General features: G+C 37.7%; 1 protein-coding gene across 1 annotated transcript; it reads right to left on the reverse strand.

The window, feature by feature from the left end:
- Window positions 1–3710: 3710 nt before the first annotated feature.
- LOC106874773 (uncharacterized) lies at window positions 3711–27716 on the reverse strand. Its single transcript, XM_089343143.1, has 7 exons — window positions 26696–27716; window positions 15027–15258; window positions 10553–10695; window positions 9186–9612; window positions 6687–6784; window positions 5853–5906; window positions 3711–4101 (listed from the first exon to the last, which is right to left on the reverse strand). The coding sequence occupies exons 1-6, from the start codon at window positions 26919–26921 to the stop codon at window positions 5881–5883; spliced, it is 1152 nt and encodes a 383-aa protein (XP_089199269.1). The 5' UTR covers window positions 26922–27716; the 3' UTR covers window positions 3711–4101; window positions 5853–5880.
- Between the last annotated feature and the right edge of the window lie 158 nt (window positions 27717–27874).

Raw genomic sequence — 27874 nt, forward strand, 5'->3', positions numbered from 1 at the left:
AGAGGGATTGAAGAATTAGGGAGGGACAAGAAAGAGAGAAAAAGAAAGGAAAGGGTCAGGGCGAGGTAAAAGTGGAGGCAAAGTGATGAGAATGAAGAGAAAGCCAAGAAATGTGAGAGGGGGGGGGGCGAGAAAAAGAAAAATGGAAAGAATGAAGAAAGTGTTAAGAGGGCTAAAAGAAAGAGTAAAAGAGTCGTACAGCACCTATATATATATATATATATATATATATATATATATATAGACATAGGGCAGGGAATCGTCAATTAGTAATAAAATTAATAATTAACAATTTTGCCAAGTAGTTCAGTATGAAAAAACCTTTATCGGTAAAACCATTTGTCATCATAAATATACAGGGATTAGCATTGAGTTGCTTCTCCAACATACTGAAAATTTAGAAATAGCAGTCAAAGAACTACTGATTCTAAACTACAAATTTTTCTCTAAACGGATGGCGATATTTATGGCACACAGAACAAAAAACAGTTTTTTGTTCTGTGTGCCATAAATATCGCCATCCGTTAGAGAAAAATTTGTAGTTTGGAATCAGTAGTTCTTTGACTGCTATTTCTGAATTTTCAGTATGTTGGAGAAGCAACTCAAGCTAATCCCTGTATATTTATGATTATATATATATATATATATATATATATATATATATATATATATATATATATATTAAATTCAAATTACGACAAACGTAAATAAACAAACGAAGTCTGCTTTTAGAAACGTTGAGATGTCTTAGAAAGTTAAAGAAGTGATTTTAAATTAATATATATATATTATTCTTTTACTTGTTTCAGTCATTTGTCTGTGGCCATGCTAGAGCACCGTCTTGAAGCGTTTTAAACAAGTGAATTGACTCTGGGGCTTATTTTTAAGGCCTAGTACTTATTCTATCAGACACTTTTGTCGAACTGCTAAGTCTCGAGTAAGTAAACACACTAAGACTGGTTATCAAGTAGTGATAGGGGACAAACACAGATACATATATACATGCATGCGCGCGCGCGCGCACGATGGGCTTCTTTCTGTTTCTGTCCACCAAATCTACTCCCAAGGCTTTGGTCGGCGCGAGGTTATAGTTACATTTCTATATTACGTAACGTGATAACATGTATCCAGCAAAAACAAATTCAGTAAAGATGAAATTTCCGAAGAGCTGCAACATCAATGTTGCAAAATTAATCCCTAAAAGTTACAAATTAAGCAATTCCCGTCACCATGCAAGTTATTACGCAATTAACACACACAACCGCACACAACTATTTTACAATGCAGGGGAGATAAGTCTTGCATCAAATCAAATCAGCTTCACAATACAAGGGAAACAACTCTTTCCCTTCTCTTTTCTTTTTCTAACATTTAGAATATGGTAGGGTTTTTCTGTGTGTATCTTTTTCGTATCCAATGGCATTCACGATCAAAACTGTCTTGTACACCCCCCGCCCGGCAACAGAAAAATGTAATACGTCTGTTTATTGAGATAATGAATCTGTAGTTTTGCATTAAAATGTTTGTGTATGTAATGGTGTCAATACACACACATGTATGTACACACTGTGGAGGCGCAATGGCCCAGTGGTTAGGGCAGCGGACTCGCGGTCGTAGGATTGCGGTTTCGATTCCCAGACCGGGCGTTGTGAATGTTTATTGAGCGAAAGCACCTAAAGCTCCACGAGGCTCCGGCAGGGGATGGTGGCGAACCCTGCTGTACTCTTTCACAACTTTCTCTCATTCTTTCTTCCTGTTTCTGTTGTGCCTGTAATTCAAAGGGTCAGCCTTGTCACACTCTGTGTCACACTGAATCTCCCCAAGAACTACGTTAAGGGTACACGTGTCTGTGGAGTGCTCAGCCACTTGCACATTAATTTCACGAGCAGGCTGTTCCGTTGATCGGATCAACTGGAACTCTCGTCGTCGTAACTGCCAACATGTACACACTATGTCTCTCTCTCTCTCTCTCACTGTATTTTCGCTTGCCCATTTTCTTTCTGTATCCTTGCTTACCCATGTTGATTGTTAATGAGCGGCTTTCGCTCTGTTTGTGGATATGTTACATCACCTTTAACTTGGAAATAGGGTCTCCATGGTATTTCGACGTTCGCGATAAGCCCTCCCAACTCACGACCACCACCACCTGTACCAGAAGTCTTTCTCCTAGCACCTATAATAGTGTAGCGCAGTGGTTCCCAAACTATGAGTTGCGACCCACTGATGGGTCGCGAACGGAATCCTAGTGGGTCACAAAATGTTATAAAATTACGCATTAGCTTTGATTAACCGCTGTCTATCGAGATAGTTCAAGACTCATGTTTTCAATACCAGACTGGTTGTTTTATCAAGCAGTAGGCTTTTTTCACGAACTTAACGAATCAGAGGTGGTCATTTTCTCAAGTTATTCATTCGTACGTAATCGTAAAAAGGAAAAGTCTGTTTTTACCTATTTATAGAGAAATTTTTGTCCTGGGTAAGACACAAAACTGCAACCGGTGGTGAAGTCCCAGTTCGGGAGGACAGGAGTTATGGGGAGCGTGGAGACACCCCTTAGTTGCCATTACAACGTACTGGTAAAAATCAAATGTCTTCGTTTTGGCGCGCTAATTCCGGAAATATGTCTGCAGAAAATTGTTACTGCGTAGCATACATCCAATTTGAGAATTAATCAAATTAAAACATAGGGTAAAAATCAGATATTAATTAATATCGATTTATTACCAGGAAGCTAGCACATTGAAAGAATCCGAGAGATTCAGAAAAAATATCTGAGATCTTAGGGGATTAAAGTATATTTTTATATATATAAAGATGACCACTAAAGTGGACATTTAATGTGCTAGAAATAGACCACATGTTGTGTCTACTAAGACCTAATAGTTCTCAAAAGAACATTGTAATTAGCAGAACCATATACACGTTCGCTTCTAAAGGTGAACAACTTTTATAGGATTCTGAGAATTATAACTTACTTGCGGTTCTCTTCATAACTCTTGCTCTATTTGCTTTCCATAGCAACATATCTGTTTTCACAGCAGCCACAAACTAGTTATGACAAACTGAGAGCAATTGCTATATTTTTATCCATATCTGCCATCTCTTAAGAGCACAAGGTATTACTTAACAATGCTGTTAACTAATATCCAGTTATTTAACAGTCAGTGTGAAACTGGTTGGTAAGATTGGCTGAAATTGATCTATACTACTGGATATTTTGATTCATGTATGTATTATGTGTGTATACATATGTGTGTATACATGTGTGTGTACACATGCTTGCATGCTTATATGTACAAATACACACAAATACACATGTTCAGCATTTACCCAAATGCCAAATCCGAGTCTTTATACCCTGTTTACACAAATAGTAGCACATTTGGAAATACTTCTGAAAACCACCTTTGAGGAATCAACACCAAATGCCACTTTTTTCCCTGTTACTGCTTCTCACAGTCAAACCCCATTCACTATTTCATTCATTTAATATTTCTGTCTTCCATTCTTTATTTTTGCTTCCACCCCACCCTCTCCCTCTTCCTTCCTTTTCTTCCCTCTCCCTCTCCCTCTCTCAGCACATGAAACAGCATCACCATTGTATTACATTTCACGAAGAAATTAAACAACATTAAGCAATGTAACACCAGAATCTTAAAACATACACATATTTCCATTGTTTCATTTCTAAATTAAAAAAGCAAAATAAATTTTCTGACATCATTGTTGGTGTAGTTATTTTATTATTTTAATTTCATTGTTACTTTTTCTTTTGTCATTATCGTTTATTTATTGCTATTGTTTTTCAGTGACAGCTACAGGTTTCTGCTGTTTGCTTTGTTATTACATTTTGCTGTTGGTATTGTATCAGTTGACGTAGTTGTGATTGTTGCAGTTATTGTTCTTATTGCTGTCGTAGCTGTTTTTCTGACAATTATTTTGTTGTTGTTCTTGTTATTGGTGCTGACTTCTGGCACCCTTACTGTAGTCCTAAGGAAATGTTCCTCTCTCCACTGGGGTAACCAGTCAAACATCAGAAGTTAAGGTTATCCAAAGAGCGAATCATTGTCAAACTTCATACCATTCTTGCTCTCCTGACATCTGGAAAGAATTGTAATGATAAAAGCGGTTAAAGACAGTATTGCTACTACTACGACTGCTGCTATGACTATTTACTGCTGCTGAATTTGAGACATATTGTGGATCTTTTTTAAAAAGGGGGCCACATTTTTCATTAACGAAACACTTTGAAACTTGGAACACTGGTAGAATGTGTCATATAAAACATCTTTTTCTCTTAGTCTTCTTAAAAAAAAAAGAAATCCATAAGTTATTCCATGTTAAAGTTGTCGTATTTCTGTAATTTCAACCAATCACTGACGTCCATTCAGCCGATATACATTAAGTGCCGACTACATAAACAAACGATTCTGAAACAATTAACCCTAACCCTAACCCTAACCCTAGGGTTAGGGTTAGGGTTAGGGTTAGGTTAGGGTTAAAGCAAATTTAAAATGAAAATAGCAAATAAAACGAAGGTATGGAGATTAAATACGCTTTACATCGCTTAATCAGCCAAAGGAGTAAACATAAACAACTGAATACTTGTCAGTGATTGGTTGAAATTATTGAAATAAGACAATTTTTTACATGAAATAAATTCGGATACAAAAATATTTTTCTGTTCTATAACACAAAATAGATAAGTATACGAAGTTTGAAAGTCTTTTGGTACCAAAAACACTACGTAAAACATTAATGAAAAATGTGGCCCCCGTTTTAAAATAGATCCCATATTGTCAATCTGTTGAGGTTTGAGAAGACTTGTCACTGAACCTCAGGATAATATCTCTGCTAATTAAATCAGCATGTAAAAGCTTTTGTATAATAATAATAATAATAATCTCTCAACACATGGCTATGATGCTTCCCCACTACTTCTGCTTGTGATCAGAGATCCACATATCATCAGCCACCAAGGGACATGCTTAACTGGTAAAGGTCAAACAACTGACAAGCAAATCGGTGGTATTGAGCAGAATATTTGCTGTAGTCTTGGTATAAAAGATGGGCTACAGCAAATATTCTGCTCAATACCACAGATTTGCTTGTTAGTTGTTTGACCTTAACCAGTTGAGCATGTCCCTAGGTGGCTGACGATATGTGCATCTCTGATCACGAGCAGAAGTAGTGGGGGAGCATCATAGCCATGTGTTGAGAGATTATTATTATTATTATTATTATTATTATTATTATTATTATTATTATTATTATACAAAAGCTTTTACATGTTGGTTTAATAAGCAGAGATGTTATCCTGAGGTTCAGTGACAAGTCTTCTCAAACCTCCACTGATATACAATTCACACAATGAAGGAGACCAATCACCATCCAGAAAAACGTACTCTATAAAATACTAATTTAAAAATCTATAAAATCCAATAGAAAAGTATAAAATACATTAAAATCCATAAAATACTAGGCTAAACATTTAGTAGATTAATAAAATTGAAGGTAAAGTATTGACTACGCGCATTTCATGGCCACTTTATAGCAGATAAAACCCATACAATTCACAATAAATTGATAACGATTATACTCTACTCAAAATTTGAATGAAATCGGTTGGGTAGTTCTCGAGTTTTATTGATACACACATACATACAGACAGACATTCTTAGTTTTATATATATAGATTCTGTCCCTGTCACAAATCCACAAAGAAAGACATTTCAGCTGTGGCAATTGCATCTTTTTTTCCGTGTACAAGAAAAAAACACAGTGGACTCCTCATATATTTGTTCTTATTGTTGTTGTTGAAGTGTGGTTGATGAAGTGTTTCTAAGTCTTACCTGTTAATCAGTGGAGATGGAAGGGAGATTACTCCAGCCAAATCACTTGTCTGGCTGAAAAGAGAAAAAAGAAGGGAGAAAAAGGAATAAAATAGAAAGAAAGAAATACAGAAAAGTGAAGAAAAGAGGAAACAGACAGGCAGATAAGCAGAGAGAGGGATAAGCAAAGAGATAAAATGGCAAATGTGGTTAGAGCTTTGGATAGATCACTTTGCTGCATTTGTCTTAGTTCTCAGCTTTCAAGGTTCAAACCTTAATTAAGTAATGCTTATTTTTATTTTTGTCCTTGTGGAGGCGCAATGGCCCAGTGGTTAGGGCAGCGGACTCGCGGTCATAGGATCGCGGTTTCGATTCCCAGATCGGGCGTTGTGAGTGTTTATTGAGCGAAAACACCTAAAGCTCCACGAGGCTCCGGCAGGGGATGGTGGCGAACCCTGCTGTACTCTTTCACCACAACTTTCTCTCACTCTTTCTTCCTGTTTCTGTTGTGCCTGTAATACAAAGGGTCAGCCTTGTCACACTGTGTCATGCAGAATATCCCCAAGAACTATGTTAAGGGTACACGTGTCTGTGAAGTGCTCAGCCACTTGCACGTTAATTTCACGAGCAGGCTGTTTCATTGATCAGATCAACTGGAACCCTCGACGTCGTAAGCGACGGAGTTCCAACACATATTATTTTGTCCTTTCAGGGTCAATAAATAATATACCCTTTCAGTAGTGGAGAGATTGAGGCTATAAAATCGTCCAATACACATCCTATGTCGCAACAGCACCCCTATAAGTTCTTCAAGAGTTAAGCCCAAAAGAAAGAAAGAAAGAAAGAAAGACTTACGGTTGTCAGGAGAGAAGGACCAACTGCCCATTGGATCATTATTCTGAAAGCCGACAGAGCTGCCATCTGCTGGTGAAGTCAGAAAGACACCGCTCCACCTGTGAAATTAAGTGATACAAATGGAGTGATGAGTTTGGTTCAGTTAAACAAATGTTTGGTGGTTAACTCTAAGTTATCTCTGATTCTGCAGGCCTATTCCAGTCTTGAATTTTCCAAGAGATTTTTGCTGCTATTTCTTGCAAGTTGTGACCATGTAAAGGTATTTTCATTGGCTCATTGTTGTTGATGTTGTTATAGAAAACTGTTTTTTTTAAAACCAGATCAGCATTTTCTGAGCAGACCTGTTGTGACCAAAGGTGCTCTAGTCATTATAATCTTGTTTTCATGAACAGCATGTTCCAGACTATCTTATCCAATATAGGATAAGACTGCTGTCTTTAGCAAGTTTAGTGACCAATTTACATGTTGTCATCATGTAATAGATGACAACATGTAGATATTTACATGTTGGCATCATATTTAGCTTGGGTGGTAGGGTAGATGAATGTTTGGTGTGTACCCGAAGCTAAACACTCACCTACTCCCTCCCCCAGTAAACACTTATTGACCATACCATCTCCACTAAACACCTATCTACCTCAGTTCCACATGAAACAAATATCTATTTTACACCCCATTCTAAACTGTTACCTACCCTACACCCAACACTACACACTTATTTACCATACCTCCACCCTAAACACTTATCTATTCTACCCTTACACCAAACATCTATCTATCCTACCTCCACACTAAACATTTGTCTACCCTGCCACTGGTGTTAAACATCTATACAACTTGGAGCCAGCCAACCCTAGAATTCAGCTGGTATTTATTTTTTAGATTTATCATCAACCCTAGAATTCAGCTGGTATTTATTTTTTAGATTTATCATCAACCCTAGAATTCAGCTGGTATTTATTTTATTAATCCAGAAAGGATGAAAGGCAAAGTCAACCTTGGTGGAATTTGAATGCAGAATGTAATGATGAACGAAATGCTGCTAAAATTCAACCAGCTTGCCACCTTAACAATATAAATAGTTTTCAAATTTTGGCACAAGGCCAGTAACTTTGGTGGAGAGCACAAGTCAATTACATCGACCCCAGTACTCAACTGGTACTTATTTTATTGACCCCAAAAGGATGGAAGGCAAAATTGACCTTGATGGAATTTGAACCCAGAACATAAACAGGAACAAAATTCCACTAAGCATTTCTCCCAATGTGTTAATGATTCTGCCAGTTTGCTGCCATGATAATATAATAAATATTGAATGTGACTCAGCAGAGGTAAATTTAGCAAAAAGTATTTGAAGACCAGCCCAAAAGTTAGAAATATTCTACAGGGTGGCCACAAAGTCACACACCATAGGAGATATCAAGTATGCTTTATTAGCAATGAAGTAGGCAATCCATTACAAATGTTCAAAGTATTGGCCATGTAGCTCTAAACAAGTGTTCATACGGAATTTGAAATTGCATTGATCCCTCTAAAATAGCTTTCCATTGCTGTTGACTTGTTCACATGCTTCAACAATTCTTTGAAGATGTCCTTGGTCACAAATCTTTTCAGAATACATAAGGGATTTAATGTAGCCCCAGAAGAAAAATCCATGGGAGTTAAATTTGGTGACCATGGTGCCCATTCAATTGGCCCGCAATGCCTGAGCCATCATCATCATCGTTTAACGTCTGCTTTCCATGCTGGCATGGGTTGGACGATTTGACTGAGGACCGGTGAAACCAGATGGCTACACCAGGCTCCAATCTGATTTGGCAGAGTTTCTACAGCTGGATGCCCTTCCTAACGCCAACCACTCCGAGAGTGTAGTGGGTGCTTTTACGTGCCACCGGCACGAAGGCCAGTCAGGCGGTACTGGCCTCTCTGGAAAATGTTCATTCAGAAAATCCTGAACCTCTAATGCATAATGGGGTTGAGCCCCATTCTGCTGAAACCAGACAGGGTTTTCCCTTCCAAGAGAAAGCATGTGAGGCATTATTTTGCTGCCAAGCATGTCCAGGTATGAATCACCTGTCACAGAGCCCTCAAAATAAAATGGTCCGATTACTTGATTGTGCCAAATCCCACACCACACCGTTACCTTGCCCCCACCTTGTTGATTATCTCCCTCCATCCAATGAGGATTGGTTTGTGAGTGATATAGGCAGTTGTAAAAAGAGATAAAAGAAAGAGAATGTTAGGAATTTCACATATTGCAGGATGGTTCATGACTTTATGGCTATTCTCTAGTATATGTCATTTAATTTCTTGTTCTCTCCAACCAGTGCCATTTCTTCCTAGCTAACATTTGTTACCTCATTCATCTCCCTTGTGGTTTGCTTGTCTCATTATTAAAAAAACAAGGTCACCATGAGGTTATATTATTTCGAAGATGTAACATTTGAACACACATCATGATGAAGAGAACAATATCAGAGATTATAATTTGAATCTCACCTGTTTCCTGGCATTTGGCCATTTAGCCTGGAATTCTGAGAGAAACCAGATGATGGGAAACCATGACTTGTTCTAACAGGCCACCTTGGTTCAATCCACATATTTGGTGGTTGTTGTTGTTGGTGGTGGTAGTGGAGGTGGCTGGGATGTTGTTGAGGTAGATGAGAGATGGGAGGGAAATTCTGAGGCCATTGCCTTTGTTCCCATTGTTGTTTCTGCTGTGGCCTCAAAACGGGTGGAAGTTGTTGAAATGGCGGTTGGGTGGCAGATGAAGATGGTGGTTGGTCATCTCCCACCTTATCACCTGTTCTGTGTTCCTTTTCAGGTACTGATGTTGAATGCAGATGAGTTTTCTTCCCAACAAATTTCGATGTTGGTTTCTTCTCCTGCTGATGTTGATCATGGTTTGAATCATGAGGAGTCCCACCTGAAGAATATAGGACAAAAAATAAATTCAATTAACTCGACAGATTGTATATTATTTCATTAGTGGTTTGACAAATAGGGATCAATAAAATATGTACCTGATTGAAATAAGTATTCAACTAAACATTTGAAGACAGTGCACCAGTTTAGAATTTAAAAAAAGTTCCTTCTTGACTCATAGACTTATGGGGCCGGTTTCCCCGTTTCCATGGCATATATGTGAGGACTGATTTTTGATCTAGGCACAGACACAAACACAGACACACAGTGGGCTTTTATCAGTTTCTGCCTCTGCTAAATCTACTCATAAGGCTTTGGTTGGCCTGAGGCTATAGTAATAGGCGCATGGCTCAGTGGTTAGAGTGTCGAGCTGACGATTGTGAAGTTATGAGTTCGATTCCTGGACCAGGCTGTGTGTTGTGTTCTTGAGCAAGACACTTTATTTCACGTTGCTCCAGTTCACTCAGCCGTAGAAATGAGTTGTGACGTCACAGGTGCCAAGCTGCATCAGCCTTTGCCTTTCCCTTGGATAACATCAGTAGCCTGGACAAGGGAGGCTGGTATGCAAGGGTGACTGCTGGTCTTCCATAAACAACCTTGCACGGACTTGTGCCTGAGAGGGTAACTTTCTAGTAGGTGCAATCCCATGGTCATTCATGACCGAAGGGGGTCTCCTCATAGTAGAAGACACTTACCCAAGGTTCCACACTGTGGGAGTGAACCTGAAACCATGTGGTTGGGAAGCAAACTTCTTACCACATAATCACACCTGCACCTCCACACAGCCTTGCCTGTGCCCAAATGAAATTTCATATTTTAGTTGATTTCATTGTCCTAAATTTCAGAACCAACTTCGTATAAATTAAAGCTTATACTCACATACTCTAACACCTTATAGAAACTTCGTTATTGATTGTGAGGCCAGTAGTTTGAATACTCACCTGTACCTGTACCTGTACCTGTACCTGTATCTGTTCCTTTCGCTGGAATTAAAGTTGAATCTGGTGACTTATCTTCCTTCAAATTGATGATGTCTGAATGAATGTTTGTCCAAAACTGCTCGTATGATTTCACTATAGTCGCCCTACAGAGCAGAAAATATACAGGATAAAACAGGCAAGATAATTAGACATTACTAATCACCAATTTGAGACATAATATAGAATCGGATACCAAATATTACATGACTGAATGTCGGTGACTCCATCTCCTCAAACTATACTATTTTATCTTTTTCCTCAGGGTAATTCATGAAATCCTTTAGTGTTTGGAAGATAAATCTTGTATTGTACAAATGTGCATTTGCATTGATTGTACACGGTGAAAGGATGGGATGGTCATGGCCGAAAGGCTTTTGCCCATAGGTCTCCTAGATCAGAGCTGACCTGGGAGTTAAACAATATCAATCAATAAGCTAAGAGAGAACTTCTAAGTGCTCACTTGGCCTGGAAGAAATCAGCCACAAATCATCCCTACCATGCCAAAAGAGGAAGGATAAGTTGTGTTTGTTGTCCTGCTGAAAAATGCACATAAAAATACAGGATGGTCACAGTTTTGGGCGATCAGTGTTGTTGTTACTATGCACAATCACCTTAGATTTAGATTGCAGCACTGCTCTTACATATGGGAAAGTGCTACTAATGCTACTACTACTATTACTACACACACACACACACACACATACAGGGTGTCCACAAAGTCTGAGTACATGGAGTAAATAAAATCATAACATAAACAATTAAATATAAGAAATAATAATTTCTTAAAGTATGTGTTATGAGTCGCAGGAGCTGAACTCAAGAGACGGGAGAGAAAGCAGCGCCTTCTCCATCCCAAACCAACCCCTTCTATCCCTTGTCCACAATGTCCCCGTATGTTTCATGAAACCCTTGGATTGCAGAGCCATCTGCGATTCAAACACCCAGGAAAACGAACTGGATTGCAAGCTCGGAAACACGAGACGCAGCCAACTACTACTAATCCCCATGTACCCAGACTTTGTGGACAACCTGTATATGCATAGACCCACAATGTACTGCTGTTCTTCTGCTCAAGAAGACCAATGAACATTTCTTCTCTGGCAAGAAGTCAATGAACCATGAAGCATTTCACAATAATCTCCTTTGTTTTTCTGTAAACAAAAAAAAAATAATAATAACCAGCTGGACTTATAAACCACTTCTTTTATCTTTTAGTTGTTTCAGTCAATAGACCAGTGGACCTTGAAGCAATCCAGTGAAGCTTCACAAAGAACACTGTCTCATTGCAACAGCTCAGCTACTGCGATAGGCTGAAAGAGCTAAGACTCTTCCCTGGAGCGAAGATGGTAGAGAAATGCAGTAACATACATCTGGAAGATCCTGAAAGGGATTGCACCAAAGTTTGGCATGGAAAGTTACACAAATGCCAGAGTGGGTTGCCACTGCACAGTGCCAAAGATCCCAGCAATGCCATCACACTTCAGGACCAGTTACTGCAACAGTTTGGGTTTCAGGGGCCCACAGCTTTTTAATATTCTCCCAAAGAACCTGAGGGACCTACACAAAGTGGATGCAGGTGTTTTCAAATCAAAACTGGAGTCCCAGATGAACCTACCTAATGGCAAGAGGTGCAAATGAGGGTAGTGGAATCAATGTCCCTTATTCACCAAATGCGACAAATTAGAGGAGGCTCTCAATAATAACAGTGTAGCAAAACGCCAGTGCCCCAGCATGGCCACAGCTTTGAGCTGAAACTGATATATATATATATAGAGAGAGAGAGAGAGAGTTATTAATATTTCTAAGTCTCTCTAAAGGAGACTACGGCAGCGGTACTGGAAATTAATAGTTATTGCCAAGCCAACATGGCAGTCCCAAAATTAGGACGAAAGCTACCGTGAATTAGCTCCAAGAAGCCATCGCCTCTAGCTAGCTATGTGACACACGAAACCTGAAGACGATGTAACTAAAGCCAACTTCTTAGATATTACACTTTATTTGCACGATAACTCGTACTTCCCATACCACAAACCATCCACCAATCTCAAGTAAATTAGCCCATCCAGTAATCACGCTAGAGCAATTACTAAGAATTTAGTTAAAAATATTTCAGTTAGATTGTCTAAACTATCCGCCAATGTTGACATTTTTAACGACAAGGCTGAATTTTATAACTCTGCCTTAGGTATAAAGAAAAAGTTACCTTACATCTACTAATCGCGACATGAAATCTAGTTGTAATAAGAAGAGTGAATTTAATTTTGATATAGACACAAACACAAAACAGAGTAAGGTCGTTTTACAGTATAAGGGAGACAACCGTTATTTAAGCCCATTTTTTTCATTCTCAAGAGAATACGATGTTCTTTAGAGATAGTTCCACTTACAATTTGACTGGTGCCAGCAAAACTATTTGGTTTGTTATTCTGTATGGAAGACAAATTAAATCTAATCTTCCTTTACAGTTCTGTGAAGCGGTTAGTAAGAACTTTCCAAAAAATTCTAGATATTATTCGATTATAAATTCTCATAGACTTAGAGTAGCATTTTCCAACACAAAAAGTCTTTCGCTGATAAAATTATAATCTAAGCAGTTTTTTAATAAGTAGTGAATATACCAGTATAGTTATATATAAGCTAATTATGAATTTATTGAGATACAAAAATTAGATTAATTTTATAAATAAATAAAGGCTAATTATAAAATAATAAAGAAATAAAATAAAATAATCAAGTAGGGCAGAACACCATAGAAGAGGAAATAAAATAGCTTAATTACTAATACTATGGTAAAGTGTATATAGCTTATTAACACCAATAGAGAAGATTTTTAGACAAAGTATTATAATTCAAAATATATTAGACTAAAAATTATATATTTACTTATTTAGCTAATATCAATAAACGACTGATGTCTTGTATCGACTAAAGGAATATTTAAGTTATGGGACATTCATATTTTATACTAATCTTTCTTTATATAAACTAAGGGTAATATTATAGGTTTAAGAAGTTATTATTGTTACTCCCTACATGATATTTATAGTTTCTTAGTGGTACTTGTTTTGAAGGTACAGACGAGGGCAGTGAAGTCAAACTCCCTTATGCACCAAATGTACCAACAGCTGGGACAAAGGCACATACAGGAGTGATGGTGTGAAACACTCTGACTGAGGAAGTCAGAAAGACCATGGTGGTGCTCCAGCATGACCATGGCCGCATGGCTAAAACAAGTTAAAGAGTATGTATGTACTCTTCGAAACGCCAGTGTTAAAATGGGGGTAGCTGATGAAGGAAAATGTTCTCTATGTGGCTTGTGTGTTTTCTGTACTCTGGTTATTATTATTTTCTTGTCTACGTTTTGTTTGCAATGTCCTGTACCCAGATATGCACCTATATATACAGGTAGACGTAGGTATGCACATACCTATACGTATTTATGCATATACTCATTTATCATTTGTTATATATATATATATATATATATATATATATATATGCATGTATGTATGTATGCATATATATATGTGTGTGTGTGTATATATATATATGTATGTATGTATGCGTATATATATGTATATATATATATATATTAAATTAATGTGAGGTCTTTTTAATATTCTTTCACTAGCATGCTTTCAGCCATGTGCATATTTATCTGGAGTTTTTGGTAGTTTTTTGAAGGTATCGGCACTTCAAGCATGCTGGAGATAGGTCATTTATGTGTGCTCATGCAGTATTGAGTTATCTTTTATTCCTCTGACGGTCTCCATAGAGGTAAGACAGAATGCTCAGCAGGAATGGGATGCAAGGAACAAGCCTTTACGCAAGAACAACCACGCATTTATTTAGCTTGACATGTCTTCTCAAGCACAGCAAACCCACCAATAGTCTTGGTCCCCTGTCATCCCCTCTGTAGGACCTAATGTCTGTAGATCCTTAACAACATAGGCACAGGAGTGGCTGTGTGGTAAGTAGCTTGCTTACCAACCACATGGTCCCTGGTTCAGTCCCACTGCGTGGCACCTTGGGCAAGTGTCTTCTACTATGGCCTCAGGCTGACCAAAGCCTTGTGAGTGGATTTGGTAGACGGAAACTGGAAGAAGCCCGTCGTATATATGTATATATATATATATATATATATATATATATATATATATATATATATATATATATATGTATGTGTGTGTTTGTGTGTTTGTTTGTCCCCCCCCCCCAACATCGCTTGACAACCGATGCTGGTGTGTTTACATCCCCATAACTTAGCGGTTCAGCAAAAGAGACCGATAGAATAAGTACTAGGCTTACAAAGAATAAGCCCTGGGGTCGATTTGCTCGACTATAAAGGCGGTGCTCCAGCATGGCCACAGTCAAAGAACTGAAACAAGTAAAAGAGTAACAGCAAATGAAACCAACCAAAGTAATTAAAACTTACTGGAATTGAATCTGTTTAACTTCTGGTTTGTTCTGGTCTGACGTCCAAATAAAAGGTATTTTCTGCTTCTCATTTATGTTGCGATGTGTCAAAGTGTCATTGGGATGGACACAATCCAAAGTCCTGGCGCTTTCCTGATTAAACCATACAAACTGACCAACAGGGGCACCAGCAGCCAGGTTTCGAGCTTGCAGAATGAATCCTTTGAATGCCTCGCTGCTTGTTATGACACCTGAAATACATACATATACATAATGCAAACTTACATGCACATTAGTGTGTGTGCTTGCATGCATGCATATATACACACACACACACACACACACACACACACACATATATATATATATTGATAGAAAGGACAACAAAAGAAAGAAAGAGACCTCGATATTATGCAAATAGAGGAATTTATCTGTAAAAATATGTGAAACTTATTCGTTAGCCATGACAAAACTCCGAGTTTTGGATGCCGGGGTGGGAACCCACGCCCCCACAGAAGAATTGAATATGGATGCCTACTACATCGATTAGGAACTATACTCTAAGAAACTTTTGGAGAAAATTACAGACCTCATTAAGCGCACAGACAGGAATTTTCGATGGCCGGATAACTGAAGAGATATTGGCATGGGTTCCCACCCCAGCATCTGAAACTCGGAGTTTTATCATGGCTACCGAATAAGTGTCACATATTTTTACAGATATATATGTATATATATATATATATATATATATATATATATATATATACACACACACACACACACACACACACACATATATATATGCATGCAAGCATACACATTATATATAGCAAAACAGGAAAATAGAATTTTTTTTAAACCAGCCACATGGTTCCGAGTTCAGTCCCTCCATGTGGCACATTGGATAAGTGTCTTCTATTATAGCCCTGGGCCAACCAAAGCATTGTGAAAAAGCATTGGTAGATGGAAACTGAAAGAAGCCCATTGTATCATCATTATCATGGGTTGGAGGATCTGACCAGAGCTGGCAAGCTGAGGGGCTGCACCAGACTCCAGTCTGATTTGGCATGGTTTCTATGGCTGGATGCTCTTCCTGACGCCAACCACTCCAAGAGTGTAATGAGTGCTTTTATGTGCCACTGGCATAAGTGCCAGTTGCGTGACACCAGTATCTGCCTTGACTATGATTTCACTTGGCTTGAGGGGTTTTCTTCTCAAGCAGTACATAATGCCAAAGGTGTCGGTCATTTGTCATTGCCTCTGTGAGGCCCAATGCTCAAAAGGCACTTTATACGTCCCGCTGGCATGTAACACTGATATCTATCAGTGCATTTCTTTGTGTCTGTGTTTCTCAAAACTTATGGAATGCATCACATATTAGAGTTGTTTTCCACTTGAATGCCCTAACACTAAAACACTCCACTGTCCCACAAAAAAAAAAAAAAGAACAGTTTCACATTAATACGGATTTACCTCAGATGGAAAATGACCTGACTAAAAAGTAAAAACCACAAATATACCACCAGAACTAAATTTCTGAGGGTAATGAAACACATAATGAAATATATATAGTTTTAGAACACTTTTGAAGTACAAGGATTTTGAAAAGAAAGTGAAAGTACCATGCAATGGCATGAGTTTTCTTAAGAGAAGCCTGAAGAAGTAAGATGCTAACGGACTGAAAAAACAATTAGGAGGTATTGAAACATTAGGAAAAAAATCATTCAAATCATTCTTCCAGAGATTATAGTTTATGCAGATGAATGAATTAGTTGCAGAAATTTTTCTTCATTATGGTTTAAACATGGAACATTTTTTAACATTATTTACATTATTTACATTTGACGGATATTTGTCCTCATCTTGACATTAACAAGATGAGGACAAATATCCGTCAAATGTAAATAATGTAAATAATGTTAATAATTCCTCATCTCTTAAATATAGAACTGTGGAACATTTTTGTCTGCATATTTTCTACATGAATATTCCTTTCCTTTGACAGAGGAAAGGGTCGTTTTTGTGCCTGTGAATCGAAACTGATTGGCTCAATAAAAAAAAAGCAACATGGATAGCCTAAACTCATATTCAGTTGAACAGATCAGATAAGTCTTAATAAATTTTGATTTTATCTCTGAATCATATAGAAATAAGAATGGCAATAATATGGAACAAAAAAATTTTTTCATCCCTATAAAATTCATAAACGTAAGGTAAATGTGGTTCGACTATTATTTTTCATTTCATTTTTACTTCTTGTGTTGAATGGAAAAAAGTGTAAAAAAAAAGGAGAAAGATTTTGGGATGAAAAAAATTAACTATATGAAAAAAGAAAGAAAGAAAGAAGGGGTTATACTAAACAAGAAAATTGCAGCAAAACTGCACAATAGTGGTGTCAGATATGACATACAGACCATCATATAACTTGTTTGACATTGCGTTTTTATTCTTCTCTCCTTTTGTTTTGACATGTGCATTATGTTTTATTCGCTCCCATTTTACGAATCCAGTGTGCACATGCACATCGTTACTCAAAACTGTTTACAGATCACAACCATCTCACGAACCTGCGTTCATGAGGAGTCCTTTGCACTCTGATGCTTGTGAAAAGATGGAATGTTGTGAAGAAGTTTTGAAGAACACAGGTATTTTTTAGAAAAGGAAATTCTGCCATTAACCCTGTAGCATTCAGACTACTCTCTCAAATATAATTCTTATTTATTCACATTGTTTTGAATTAATCATGCATTATTCTGTAGCTATGAGATTTTGATGATGTGATTGTTTATTTTTTACTGTGACGTTGTAGAGTAGGTGTGGGAGGCTGGATCTGATCAGTTTGAACATGGGATGGGATCAGATGTTTAAAACGGTTGCCCCGATCATTCTTTAGAAGGGCATGATGCATAAAAGTAAAATATAAGATAAAAAATCCTTGGTGAAAAATAGAAAAATCCCAACTTAAGTGGGACGGCTTTTCCAAAAGTCTGCCAAGAAGTCTTCTACATAGCACTATTACATATTAAGAAACATATTAATTTAACATTAACATTCTTAAAATTGACATTAAGAAAATTCTTTATCATTATTCGTAAATCCTCCCCCACCAAGAACAAAAAAATGAAAAATCTCCAAATACTCTCTCTTTACTCTTTTACTCTTTTACTTGTTTCAGTCATTTGACTGCGACCATGCTGGAGCACCGCCTTTATAGTCGAGCAAATCGACCCCAGGACTTATTCTTTGTAAGCCTAGTACTTATTTTATTGGTCTCTTTTGCCGAACTGCTAAGTTACGGGGACGTAAACACACCAGCATCGGTTGTCAAGCGATGTTGGAGGGACAAACACAGACACACAAACATATACGCACACATACATATAGAGAGATATATACATATATACGATGGGCTTCTTTCAGTTTCCGTCTACCAAATCCACTCGCAAGGCTTTGGTCGGCCCGAGGCTATAGTAGAAGACACTTGCCCAAGGTGCCATGCAGTGGGAATGAACCTGGGACCATGTGGCTGGTAAGCAAGCTACTTTCCACACAGCCACTCCTGCTAATAATGATAAAGAACTTTTCAATTTAAAATCCAAATGGAATCGCAAAATTTCTCCCTGAAATTTCCATCCCGGTTAAGAGTTATATTAGAAATATGGAGATTTAATTCTTCCTCTATTTTAGGTGGATATTGCTTATTCTTCACTCTTCTTCCCCTTCTTACTCTCTTCCTTTCTAGTTTTCTTATTTTTTGCTGTTGTTTTTTTATTTTTTGTTTTATATCTTTTCCTTCTCTCTCTTTTTTTTCCTGGACATGTGTGTATATGCGGGTATGTTTTGTTTGCTTTTGTTCTTGTCTTTTTCTAATTATGTCCGTCCTGTTCGTCCACTTCTCCTTTTTGGCACCACCATCTCACCCACCATACCATCTTCCTCACCATCATCATCATCATCATTACTACCACCAACTACACCATCACCATTCTATCACCTTTCCATCACCAAGCGATCTCACACCTGACAGTAATTAAATATTGCATTCACCCCTACACCCACTCCATACAGCCACCAAACAATGTTTGAATTTTATTTCTATAGAGGTCAAGTGTTGAGCTCTTGTAAACCTATTTTGGGTTGTTTCCACACACACAGACATACATGTATATTTGTGTGAGTGTGTGTGTGTGTGTGTGTGTGTGTGTGTGTGTGTGTATATATATATATACATAAGGTTCAGTCCCACTGCGTGACACCTTGGGCAAGTGTCTTCTACTATAGCCTTGGGCCAACCAAACCCTTGTGAGTGGATTTGGTAGATGGAAACTGAAAGAAGCCCGTCGTATGTGTGTGTGTGTGTGTGTGTGTTTGTGTGTTTGTGTGTCTGTTTGTCCTCCCAACATCGATTGACAACTGATGCAGGTGTGTTTACGTCCCCATAACTTAGCGGTTTGGCAAAAGAGATCGATAGAATAAGTATTTCCTATTTATATATATTATTTATATTTAATTCTTATTTACATTTTCAAATCACATATCATACTTTACTTCTCTTTTTTTTTTTATATGTATGAATGAGCTACTCCACGTCGGTCACCGGAGTGATATTTGATCAATTTATAGAGTTTTTGAGTGACGGTTTGGTGTCTGGAATGGGATAGCTTACCTCATGAGCTCATGAGGGAACTCTTATACTCTGACGATTACGATTTTGTCAGTCATTTTGAAACAGGTCTGCAATCTCTTGTATCTGCATTTGACTCAGCTTGTGATGATTTTGGCTTGCCCATCAACTTGAAAAAGACAGCTGTAATGCATCAACCTGCATGTGGTGTCTGTTTGTAACTGCCCCCTAAAACTTTTGTTAAGGGTAAGTTACTTGAGGTTGTTGATTCGTTTATCTACCTTCATCTATCTGTACAAAATGATGATACAGAAATACATCTGCAAATTCAAAGGCCAGCAAAAGCATTTGGTGACTTGGAGTCATGCGTTTGATGCCAGTGATATATAAATAAGAATACAAAGCTGGCTCTTTACAAATCATTTGTCTCACCATCCCTGTTGTATTCTTGTGAATCATGGACTTGTTATGAAAGGTATCTTAAATTGTTAGAACAATTCCACCAAAAATACCTTCATCGCATTTTAAACATTAAATGGAGTTCTTTTATCCAAACACAGATGTTCTTGCATTTGCAGGCATCACCACAATTAAAGCTATGATTTTGAGGAACCAAATTGAGATGGTGTGGCCATATTGTTTGAATGGTGGGTGAACACATGCCGAAACAGCTGTTTTATGGTGAGCTTGCAGAGGGAAATGCTATCGGCGTAAATCTAAAAAAAAGGTTTAAGGACGGCATAAGGACTACTATGAAGTCATTTGGAATGGATCCAGAAGACATAGAAACCCTTGCTTCGGATCGAGTTGGATGGCGAACAAAAGTATGGAGTGGAGTGAAAGTGTTTGAAGAGGCCAGGATAATGCATGTAAGGCTCAAAAGAGATCTAAGGAAGAATGTTACAATCGAGAAGGGGAATGACAATGACCTTTTTTGTGTACAGTTTGTGACAGACCATGCCTGTCTTTAACTGGGCTCAAATCTCATTTGTGAACCCATGGAAAACGAACCTCCGCCAGCTATTCTGCCTGTATGTCTGTACACACCTTTGAATGCAGTGTATGCCAGAAGGTTTGCCAATGTAACAGAGGCCTCAAAAAACATTTTAAGATCCACAATGATCAGAACTTATCTGCAGCTCTTGGTGGTCCAAATCGGATATGCAATCTATCTGGGTGTCTTTTCAATACCTTGTCTGGTTTAAATAGCCACATCAGATGCCATGATGGTTCTAAGGTGTAGGTACAGGAAGTGGTCAAACTCTGCATAAGGAGTAGACAACCACCATATATATACGTATATATATATATATACTCTTTTACTCTTTTACTTGTTTCAGTCTTTTGACTGTGGCCATGCTGGAGCACCGCCTTTTAGTCAAGCAAATCGACCCCAGGACTTATTCTTTAGAAGCCTAGTACTTATTCTATCGGTCTCTTTTGCCGAACCGCTAAGTTACGGGGACATAAACACACCAGCATCAGTTGTCAAGCGATGTTGGGGGGACAAACACACACATACAAACATACACACACACATACATATATATATATATATATATATATATATATATACATATATACGATGGGCTTCTTTCAGTTTCCGTCTACCAAATCCACTCACAAGGTTTTGGTCGGCCCGAGGCTATAGTAGAAGACACTTGCCCAAGATGCCGCGCAGTGGGACTGAATATATATATATATATATATGTATGTATGTATGTATGTACATAAATATATTCTTTTCTTTTATTTGTTTCAGTCATTTGACTGCGGCCATGCTGGAGCACCGCCTTTGGTCTAACAAATCGACCCCAGAACTTTTTCTTTGTAAGCCTAATACTTATTCTATCTTACTCTTTTGCCGAACTGCTACGTTATGGGGACGTAAACACACCAGCATCGGTTGTCAAGCGATGTTGGGGGGACAAATACAGATACACAAGCATACACACACACATTTATACATACATACATACATACATTCATACATACATACTCTCTGAGTGGCTACACTCTCTGAGTGGTTGGCATTAGGAAGGGCATCCAGCTGTAGAAAATCTGCCAAATTAGATTGGAGCCTGGTGTTGCCATCCGGTTTCACCAGTCCTCAGTCAAATCGTCCAACCCATGCTAGCATGGAAAGCGGACATTAAACGATGATGATGATATATATACAACGGGCTTCTTTCAGTTTCTGTCTACCAAATCCACTCACAAGGCTTTGGTTGGCTTGAGGCTATGATAGAAGACACTTGCCCAAGGTGCTACACAGTGGGACTGAACCTGGAACCATGTGGTTGGTAACCAAGCTACTTACTACTCAGCCACACCTGCGCCAATATATATATATATATATATATATATATATATATGTATATATAGGTATGTATATATGTACATATATATATGCATATATATATATATGTATACATCTACATGTATATATATATATATATATATATATATATATATATATATATAAGTAAACATTCTTGTTCACATACACACAGATGCACACATCTGCACTCAGATACACACACTTTGAGATGGCAACACAAATATGTACACGCAAACACGCAGAGACATACTGAAGCACATGACACACACAAATACAAGTGTTGACAAAGTCGACACAAGTGGCTAACATAGTTTCTCATTAAGTCTTCAATTAGACAAATAATCTTTCTCATTTGTTGCTTCTCATAACAGTTTTTGTCCACCTGTGAAATAAAATGAGTGCATGATTCTTATGTCATTCATTGCTTTTCCATTGTTTTCTTTTGGCATGTTTTTTTTTATAGGTATTTTAAGGTGAAGCTTCCTCCTGTGGGATTTGAACTCAGGACATTAAAATCTCTCAAGGATTACTTTTGTCTTTCATCTTACAAAGTCAATGAATTGAAGTGTCCACCAAGTATTGTTGTCTGCACCCACAAATTCTAGCCTAGTACCTTGTACTTTGTACTTCGTACCTTGTACTTTGTACTTCATACTTTGTACTTCGTACCTTGTACTTTGTACTTCGTACCTTGTACTTTGTACTTCGTACCTTGTACTTCGTACCTTGTACTTCGTACCTTGTACCTTCATCAGCTTGTTGGTATCTCTACACGACCAAATCTCAAACAACAACATCCAAGAACAATACCAACAGCATTAGCTGACCATTGAAGACCAAGTCCAGCAGTGCAGGCTACAGCAGTTTGGCCACGACTGTAGGGTGAGCACTGGAAGACTACCACATCAACTTTTGTGACAGCAGCAACCCAAAACCTGGAGAATCTTGCACAGAGTACCAAAGATGATATGTGAAACAAGTTGAGGAAGACCTGAAGTTGTAGAACATTGAGCTCAAGCATGCAAAGGCCAGCACCATAGATTGGAAAGTGTGGAGTAACATCATCACTAGATGTCTGTCATCCAGTGGCATCCACAGCAGCATAATTCTGTTGTGGTCAGGTAACCGTCATATTTAACCGTCAGGTAACCGTCATATATAAATTGAATTTATTGTAAAACATACCAGCTTGTATGTAATATTTAAAACTTTGCAATATATAAGACAAAAATAATGTTTTAGTTAACACTCATGTGACACATGTACATAATTATTATTAATAGAACAAGGCAGATAATTATATAGGAAGATGTTCAAATGTATATAGATATATATATTAGCAACAGTTATATAGATATGTATGTATATATGTTGGCATTACAGGACAATGTCTATTATCCTTTGACAAACATGGTATACAAAGTATGCAGAAACTTGTGGGAGAAAATGAGAGCAAATATCATGGAACAAAGTGACAAAATTCCATGCAGCATCTTTGGTGGCGCTAAGGGCTCAATCTGTTTATAACACTTAGCAAAGCTTCTGGAACCTTCAGAAATACAATTTGGAGAGATTTTACATAACTATTTTTTAAAAGTTAACCTCTCTTAATTTCTATATGTCAGTCAATACTGATTGATCGAAAAACATTTACGCAGGCGTTCATACATTTTATGTTGATATAATTAGGTTCACAGAGCTGGTTGTGTCTTTTATGGAAATATATATTTCTTTATTGCCCAAGGACAAACAAGGACAGACAAAAGGATTAAGTCAATTACATCGACTCCAGTGCGTAACTGGTATTTATTTAATCGACCCCGAAAGGATGAAAGGCAAAGTTGACCACAGCGGAATTTGAACTCAGAACGTAACGGCAGATGAAATACCGCTAGGCATTTCACTCGGCATGCTAACGATTCTGCCAGCTCGCCGCTCGTGTCTTTATGGAAATATATTTAGGCTATGGTTCTAAATTGGGAACCTGAGTAAGAGAGTTCAAATCTAGGCAGTTACCTATCATGAATCAAACGACGGAATGCTCATTGTTAAGACTGGTAAAGAATCCACCATATAAGTGAAAAATGTTATTGTTCAATGCACCCTGACCAAGCAATGGCAGTTCATATTTATATGAACAAAAATGTACAATTGATAAATCTGAGCCATGAATATGTCTAGCTGAAGTCTATTGTCCTGCCTGACAGATGACTTCTGCTTTCATCGTCTAAAATCTCTCAGGATGACCCAATCGAAATGTATGTCTGTACATCAACAGCCATAGTTTACTTGAGTCTTCCATGTATAGGAAATTGACAGCAGATAAAATCACAATTTTCAGCAGATAAATCTTGTGATCAGTGGAGCATGTCCCTCCTTCAAGAAGTGAAAAAGCGGTTGAGCCAATTTGGTCAGATGACAACTAAGGCAAGACATGACAGTCAGGTGGTAGGTAATATGTGACAGAAGCAATGTAATTGCTTGCTATCTCTATCCAACCATTCAGGGACACCACCTCTTCACTTATTTCTAAGTAAGACTGGTCAGCCTACATGTAAATTCCGCTTAATAGCAATAATGGGCAGCCTGCTGGAGCCTAGCAGTAGGTATTTAAAGGGAAATTTGACAAGACAGTCAGTCGGCCACTGACACTCATTGATGCTGCATCGAATAGGCCAGGGAACAGAAGAAAGAAGACATGCACTCAACACCAGAGCTGAAGACACCTCCGAAAGGGGGGGCCCTGCCATGTCAAAATGGTAGAGGAGTAGGGGCCGAAACAGGATGTGGTTCCTCCTGATGATGTCTTGAGCTAACTGGATCCTATAAAGGAGCTGTTGTGGCAGCAGGCCACGAAACATGGTTGAAATTCCCCCTTGACAATTTTGTGGAAGTCGGTAGCATTTGAATTTAGAGTGAGAAGAAATCCCACAAAGCCTTATTCTGCTAGTCTACCATATATATCAGGTTGAGTAAAAAGTAAGCAACGTTTTGAACCATGGAGAATTTGTGCCAGATTTTTCAGAGTTTTGAATATTTTTAAAACATTTTTTTTGCAGCTGTCTGATAATACACACATAGACTTTCCCAAATGCATCAATAAATTAACATTGATTTTTTTTCACCGTTGTTACAGTCATCTGAAATGGATCTGTCAAAGCGTGATATTCAAGCAAGTTTGCTATTCAACTTAAAAAAAGGACGTAAAGCAGCTGAAACTGCTCGCGATATGAACGAAACATTTGGTGACGAAATGACCAGTGAGTGGTCACCTCGAAAATGGTTTAAACAATTTCACAGTTGGGACCTGAGACTTGAAGATTGTGAGCACAGTGGACACCCACCTGTCATCAATGACGGTCAATTAAAGACCATCATTGAGAAAGATCCACGTAAAACCACTCAAGAACTTCAAGTTAGCGAGAAAACTGCCTGCAACCATTTGCATGCGATTGGAAAAATCCAAAGAGCTTGATAAATGGGTACCATGTGATTTAAAGGAAAATCAAAAGATGCGGAGATATGAAATTTGCTCGTCGATTTGTCTCCGTAACCAGACCGATCCATTTCTCGACCATATTGTAACTTGGAATGAAATAAAAGGAATTCAAAGGACAGAAATACTAGGACAATACAATCCTCATGATGCATGGTGACCTTCGACTGGGGTCAGTTCTCCTAAACAGATAACAAATATCTTAACAAACTCTGAAAAGTTTGGAAATTTTCAGAGCTAAGACCAAGCGTGCCCTTCTTGTTAGTAATAATAATAATAATAATAATAATAATAATAATAATAATAATAATAATAATACTGTTCTATATTTTAGAAATGAGGAATTGTGTATATTATTTACATTATTTACATTAGGCGGACATATAGTATAATGGTTAAGAGCGCGGGTTACTAACCCCAAGATTGCGAGTTCAATTCCAGGCAGTGCCTTGAATAAATAATAATAATAATAATAATAACAACAACATCAGCAAAAAAATACCTTAGGAATGAGAACCTAGGGTTGGGTTCAAAATTCTACCAGGACACCTGATGAAGGGTGGAGAGTAAATCAGCCGAAACGTTGTGGTAACAACAAACAAGATGAGGACACATATCTGTCCAATGTAAATAAGGTAAATAATAATAATAATAATGTAAATAATAATAATAATAATAATAATAATAATAATAAATCCTACGTAAAATACTGTCTATGTGATCTCAAATTTTAAAACATTATCTAGAACAACACTGTACAAATTCAAATATATGGTACCCTAGGCATAACACCAACATGAACTTCTAACTTGTTGTCTCTTGAGGTCTCTGGGTGAGACTTGGATCCAACTTGTACAAATGCAAAGCAAAAGTCAAACATAAAATAATAATAATAATAATAATAATAATAATAATAATAATAATAATAATAATAATGAATTCAAATTTTTGTACAAGGCCAAAAATTCTGGGGTGGGGGTAACTCAATTATATCGACCCCAGTACTCAGCTAGTATTTATTTTAATAGCCCCGAAAAGATGAAAGGCAAAGTCGACCTCGACAGAATTTGAACTCAGAACTTGCAGACAGATAAAATGCCACTGAGTATGCTTGGCATGCTCACTATTCTGCCAGCTCACCGCCTTATAATTATTATAATTGTTATTATTATTATTATTATTATTATTATTATTATTGGTAGTAGTAGTAGTAGTAGTAATTACCTCGAACAAATGCTCCTTGTGGTGTGTCAGTGACTTCAGCGACAATTCGGTAGGGGCTGGTCGATTGCTGGGGTCCACCTGCACTGTGATGTGGTATTAAGTCAAAACAAGAGCTCTTCGGAGCTCCGGAAGGGAAAGAGAACGTGACTGGAAAATTGAATAAAACAGACCATAATATGAAACACAAGAGAAACAGTGACTCCTTCTGATGACGAAACAATGCCATGTCTTTTGGTATGTTTTTTGGTTTGTTTGTTTAATGGAATGTCGGATAACTTGTTTGATCCTTTGTCTTTTTAGTGTGTATGTGTGTGTAATGTATCTGCTGTCATATGTGTGTATGTGTGTGTAATGTATCTGCTGTCATATGTGTTTGTATGATATACTGAGTCTTTACTTCTTATTTTCCTTATCTCTTTCTTCTGCCCTTCTTTCTTTTCTCTTTTTTTTTTTCAATTCTGACCAATCGTTCTGTCTATCAGTCTACACATCTACCAGTTAATCTATCTATCTGTCTCTCTGTTTGTCTATCTATCTGTCTCTCTGTTTGTCTATCTATCTGTCTCTCTGTTTGTCTATTTATCTGTCTCTCTGTTGGTCTATCTGTCTGTCTTTCTGTTAATCTATATATCTGTCTGTCTGTTTGTCTATCTATCTGTCTTTCTGTTAATCTATATATCTGTCTCTCTGTTTGTCTATCTATCTGTCTCTCTCTCTCTCATCTAGTTACCTGTCTGACTTCCTGCCTGTTTCTCTTCCCATCAACACATCACTCTACTTATCTCTATATCAGTCTGTGTATAGATCTATCTTCCTAGTTCTGCTCACTTTAATCAATGTACTTTTTTTTTTCCACCCTAAATTTTCCAAAGGCACTGCGTATCTAAAAACCCTCAGATCCTCTCTGACTGAATTCTTCTCATATCACTCGTCTCTTTATATACCAATGTTAACCATGAGTCAGCACAAATGAAACATCTCCTTCTAGCTGATACTCTTGTAAAACCCTAATCCAGTGTGTGCACACACGTGTGTGTGTGTGTGTGTGTTTGTATGTGTGTGCGCATGGTGATATATAGTAGGAAATGAAAGCATTGATGTGGGCTGATACCAGCTACAGAAATAAAGTAAACAAAATAGAAGGCTATTATGTGTGTGTGTGTGTGCGTGTGTGTGTGC

The sequence above is a fragment of the Octopus bimaculoides genome, chromosome 27 (genome assembly GCF_046866305.1).
Source record: "Octopus bimaculoides isolate indiv1 chromosome 27, ASM4686630v1, whole genome shotgun sequence".
NCBI lineage: Eukaryota > Metazoa > Mollusca > Cephalopoda > Octopoda > Octopodidae > Octopus > Octopus bimaculoides.

Excerpts from the sequence above, each read along its gene's own strand:
- LOC106874773 (XM_089343143.1), bottom strand. The coding sequence starts at position 26,921 with ATGGCATTGTTTCGTCATCAGAAGGAGTCACTGTTTCTCTTGTGTTTC. Across the intron at positions 9,613-10,552 it reads AGGTACAGGTACAGGTACAG|GTGGGACTCCTCATGATTCA; the intron begins GTGAGTATTCAA and ends TATATTCTTCAG. Across the intron at positions 5,907-6,686 it reads GTCCTTCTCTCCTGACAACC|CCAGACAAGTGATTTGGCTG; the intron begins GTAAGTCTTTCT and ends TTCTCTTTTCAG.